Here is a 5772-nt window from a genome sequence, read left to right as displayed (position 1 = left end):
CCGCCGCTTCCGGTAGCACCACCGGTAGAACCACCGCCGCCGGGGCCCGGGGTGCTCGGCGACGAACCGGCCTGCGGTTGACCGTGGCTCCCAGTACTTCCACTCTGTGGCATCGGCGCTCCCGCCGCTTTTTTTTTTGTCCGACCCAGAAATTCCCAGGAAGCAGCATGAAATGAACACAGTAGGACGTGCGCACCGTTAAACTATCGATTCGCGTTCGATTGATCGATGGGGCTTTCATGGCGGATTGTGCAGTCTTCCTCCGATTCATTTACCTTCGCTTATCTAACGAAAATCGCTCGGAAACGTTGCGATTGTCATAATTGTTATTTTAAAGGAATGATGTTTGACTTTGTTCTCACTTTTGTTGACTCTTCGGAGGATCGCAAACCAAACTGCGAAAGCCAGCAAAGAAAATATTTTTTTCTGTAATAAATCACTATCTCTCTAATTTATTTTTCAAACTTAAATAATATATATAATTTTTACCTTAAAGTAAAATTGCTTAAGAATAAGAAAAACACTATTTTATTCGAGAAACCGATTTATCCGAATTTGGCGAAACCTGTTTGTGTACACAAATATAGAACAATCTCATTAGAATTTTGATAGAATCGATCTTAGCGTTAGATATGCGAAAGAGCAGTGTAATGGAGCAGAAGGTATCAGTGCGAAGGACTTTTCAGGTAGGTGAATATGCAAAGAGATCAGAGGATCGTATAAACTGCTTCACTAGATTTCCATTAATATTTCATCGATTATTCCTGCTTTAATTAACGATCATGAATAATCGTAATCACTAGAAGGCAGGAAACAATTTAATAACAGTAAATCGAGAATCAGAATATAAAAGTATCAGAGTGATATTTTTTCCTCTCTATATCGACGTATAGTGTCTCCCTCACAGCTAATGCATGTACTTAAGGATCGAAGAGGATTTCAATCCGTTAGGTCGAGAGATGACATTGATATAAAGGATTGACGGCCAATTTACAGGGATGAGTGATGAATCGCATTTTCGGCACCACTCAACGTAAATAGACGATGCTGAGTACAACAACGATAAAAGAGAAGATATAAATCGAAATTCTATAATTATGAATATGATTCTGTTAAATGTGTTAAATTGTTATAATTATGTAGTTGGTAATTACGCAGCTCTAATTGTACCATTAATATAAGGTACTTATTAATTATATTATATTAATTATATTCGTCATTATCTCTAAATAATATTGCAATTAAATTCTGAATTACACAAATTCATAAAGAAACAATTTATTCTTTGCCGTATTTACTCCTTTAGACTTAAATAAACGTGATAAATTTGTCGTCGGAGAAAAAGACGACGTCTACAATATTTCCTACGACGCATGCGTGCGTGACTATCATTTTAATTAAAAGAATTTCTTCGCATTAAATTTTCTCAAATATGTAGAATCGATACATAAATGAATATCAGATAAGTAAGAAAAAAGATTTTTATCCCGTATTAAATTTCACGCATGTTCTTCCATTTATCAAAGCATTTGTAAATATGAATTTTTTGCTACTAATATTAATTTTTACGAATAACAAAAAATAAAAAAACAAGTAAAGTTTGCTGAAGTAGAAAAAATATTACAAATGTCAACCTTGTCTATTCAACAATTTTATTCCTTTGAATACGAGAATATTGAGGTTCACTGAACATAAAACTTGTTGCGTCCTTTCTGCATAGCGAATTTAGCGAACCATGTCTTCTCCATGTGGAAACAGAAATAAATATTCAGGTTTTTGTTTTCATGAATAATCAGAAATTTTTAACGGAATTTTTATACACAAATAAAAATAAAAATATTTTTCTTATTTATTGAATATTGTTTATCGATTTCATATATTAAATTATTTAATTACATTACTTTGCTTTGATTAAATGATACCTCAAGTAGCTTCACAATTGTAAGTAACAGTTAAGAATCTTTAGTTATAAAATAAATATATAAAATTAATAATATATAATTTAGTTAATGGGGTCTTTTTAATTTAAAAGAAATGTGCAATATTGTCATTGTTAATATAAACTTGATTGATAACAATTGTAATTTTTTAATAATAACATTTTATAGCAATTAAAATGCACTTTTCATTATTCCGAATCTATTTGATCTGTGATACTTCTCAAAAGATTTAAGGACACACTTATATTTAATGCGTGTCAAGGATTTAATTAGAATATAAATTTAAACTAAAACATCAATTAACGATTATCAAGTGCCATTTTCGTCGCATGCATACGTGCCAAAAGTGTCAAGGGGGCTCTCTTTTTCTTTTAAAGTAACTTAAAAAATTAATTTACCGTCAGATTTGCGAAAAATGTGATTGACGGTTTCGCAGCATCCTTAACGCAAAATCGTGTTAGCGACATAAAGAATGCAAATTTTTAAAGAAAATTTTTTTTAGTGTTCTACGTCGGTAATATCGAGTATAATCTGCATATGTAGATTAAAATTTGGATCGTCGCGGTGCGAGGAATAACACCAGAAATCTAATCATGAATAGAAAATCGATAAATTTAAACGAAGTCTAATTTAGGATCAACATACAGCAGTCTGTATTGAAATTGGGCGAGTTATTAAATCCGCATAATGACCAATTTTGTTTTAATCAATCATCACAAAAATTGCTTTTTCTATATAAGACCTATACCTGTTTTGTTCTTGGTGGCGCTTGAATTTTTGATTGCGTAATTTCACAAATAATTATTATACAAACAAATTAAACTTTAACATTTTATGATTTCAGAAATTAGCACGCGCATTATGTATTACAATTCACTGGATCAAATTAATTATCAAATGCAAAATTACAAAAAAAATAACACCATCAACATTATTTTCAAACGTGAGTATAAAATAATTTTAAAGTTTAAATTTTAATAGAATTTATATAAATAACTTTTCTTCTTACAAATTATGCAAAATACAAAATACCAATTTTATAATGATATATATATATTATACATATAATTAACACACGTTATGAATTGCAATTCACTAGATTAATTATTAAATGCGAAATTAAAAAATAACAAAATCGATATTATTTTTAAACATGAATATAAAATGATTTTGAAATTTAAATTTTAGAATTTATGAATAATTTTTCTTCTCACAATAATGTAAAGTACAAAATACCGATTTTATAGTGATACATTAATATTTCGTTAACATGCTTATCTGTGAAAACAATCGCAAAAGTAATATCCTAGTAATATTCTTATAGTTAAAGAATTTGAATCGCTTTAATACTTACCGCATAAGGAAAGCAACAAAATAGTGGCAAGGAAGAACCAACCCATACTTCATCAACAGGTCGTTCCGTGAGAAAGCATGCTACATCGTTAAACTTCACGTGTACGTCGAAATCGTCAGTAGCTAGTGCTGCACATTGGAAGCGGAGCTCCTTAAAAAAAAGACATTTCATATATTAGAAAGGTATATGCTTAAAGGAAAATAAAAGAGAAATTCTTAAAAATATTTTTATTTTAATTTCATTTTTACTGACAAAGTAAAACTGGCAGAAATTGAATTGAGAAATCTATAATGTGTCAGACTGAAGCAGTTAATATTATGATCTATTGATATCAATGTAGCTATACGGTTGCGGTTATCTCGATACACCGTATCTTGATAACTGTTAAATGCCAACGTTTCGTGAATTTACTATACTTCATCAAGACGAGAAGCAACTCGATATTGATACTTGCCCTGATAAAGTAAACTGTAAGTAAACTGCAATGTTCATGAAACGTTGGCATTTAATGATGTATTGAGACGGAGATAATCCACAAACCGAGTAGTTTCATTAAAGAAAATATCCGTGGAGGTCTCAAAAGTAATATAGTGTATTGATGTACTTATTCATAAAGTATTTCTTTAATGTTAATAAAGAAATACCCCCTCCCTTAATACCTCTTATTTCTCTATTATAAATAAAAAAATAAGAAACACAAGATTTATATCTTTAGAATTTATGCATTACCAAATAATATATAATTATAATTGCTTTGAAAATTTAGCTATTATCTTTAAATTAATAATTCTCTTTAAATGTGTTTGCTGCCTGATCACATTAAAACTTCATATTAAAACAGATATGACCGCATCTACATACGTGTAGAGCTTTCCCATAAGGCGGCTGCAAACGTCTGCATGGTTAACTACTACGGAAGCTCGAAAATTTCCTATCGGTGGATTGCATCGCGGAGGCATACGAATAATTGAAACGACCCACGTCAAGAGCGGCCTCTGTGCTGTAAAACGCGGTATCCGCCATCTTATATAATCGCCAGCGAATAATGTATAAATTCGTTTTCGAGAACGAGTCGCGCAGCGTTCTCGACATTTCTGTAAACCAGTAAATAGCTTATGCATGAGCGCGTCAGTATGAATCCTGGCTAGCTGCGGGCAAGATTATATTCCTATTCGCGAAATGCCGTGAAACGTTGCGCTCCCCAATCTCTACATTGTAAAATTGACGTACAAATCATAGCTATATCATGACTCAATATTATCGAATCGGTTATGCATTTTATTGGAACAAAATTTCGTAATACACTGTCTAACAGTGTTTAAAAATGGTTTCTTTGAATTTCTTAATTAGTTCATCAAAATTTAATTTAATTAACTTTTCAACATTGTTGCAATCGGACAATAATGTTACCTATATGTCTCATACAGTTTTTCTCGTAATATTTTTAAAATATGACAGGTATTTTATGAGCAAACTATATCAATTTCGAGTATTCTATCAAACGGGGATTTTAATAAATCTCAAGGAATTGTTGATTTTGATTGATTAATTTGTTTGCAATAATAGCACCAATAAAGTATTGAGAAAAAAATATAGGCACATACAGTCACTAGCAAAAAATATATGGGCCACTATATCGATATTTTTTAGTGTAGGGTAAGTGGTCCAACAATGAACCATGTAAATTTCAGAGGCTTATATCTCTCTCAATTATTGAGTTGAAGATCTGAGTTTTGGCATACAGTTTATGAATTTAGTTGGCTGCATACTATAAACAATAACTTTTAAGTTATTTTTTTAAGTTTAGCCACAATTTCGATTAGGTATTTCAAAAAACGGAAAGTGGTTTATTGTGTATAAGAGGTGTGTACACAATGAACCATGCTATTTTTAATAATAAATTGCATGTTTTACTGCGAATTGTTGGGATTATTTTAGTTTTGTTATATTTTAACATGTTTTATTTAGAAAATTGATAATTATGAGATGATAAGGATTCACGAGGCCGACCGCCGCGTTTTTCTGCCTTTCGTTTTGAGTGAAAACGCATTGAATGAATATATTTTTATTAAGATTTTAGATGGGGGGGGAGGGGTCGTATTCTAAATAATTACCACAAAGAATTATTATTTTGAAGGTTATCGTAAAAAAGGTTATGTGCCATGGCTATTGGACGTATGCCTCAATAACTCAACATGTAAAAATATACAATTTTTCATTATAAATCTTATTATTAAAATAAGAGAGATATTTCTAATTAATATGCTAACTAGGATCATCAATTATATTAAGGAAGCAATTTACGAAGAAACTGCAGTTATTAGTTGCAAAATCGTGTTTCCTACGATTTAATTTATGATATTTCCGAAATTAAATTTTAATCACGCACAGTAGAGTAATTTATAGTAGCCAAACTCGTTCTAGAAATGCACCTTTATTTATGCATGCGTACATAAACAGTGTGTGTGTGTGTGTGTG

General features: G+C 30.9%; 1 protein-coding gene across 1 annotated transcript in view; it reads right to left on the bottom strand.

Moving 5' to 3' along the window:
- The window catches only part of LOC108728307 (uncharacterized), an 8932-nt gene extending 4615 nt beyond the window's left edge, over positions 1-4317 (bottom strand). Inside the window, exons 1-4 of the mRNA XM_018456796.1 lie at positions 4276-4317; positions 3295-3444; positions 2339-2380; positions 5-127 (exon numbers count right to left, since the gene is read on the bottom strand). Of these exons, the coding sequence (XP_018312298.1) occupies positions 5-127; positions 2339-2380; positions 3295-3444; positions 4276-4317 (357 nt within the window). The remainder of the gene's footprint in view (positions 1-4; positions 128-2338; positions 2381-3294; positions 3445-4275) is intronic.
- Between the last annotated feature and the right edge of the window lie 1455 nt (positions 4318-5772).

Source organism: Mycetomoellerius zeteki, unplaced genomic scaffold (genome assembly GCF_001594055.1).
Source record: "Mycetomoellerius zeteki isolate Tzet28-1 unplaced genomic scaffold, Tzet1.0 scaffold61, whole genome shotgun sequence".
In the NCBI taxonomy this organism is placed as follows: domain Eukaryota; kingdom Metazoa; phylum Arthropoda; class Insecta; order Hymenoptera; family Formicidae; genus Mycetomoellerius; species Mycetomoellerius zeteki.
This window is presented reverse-complemented; position numbering and strand designations above follow the sequence as displayed.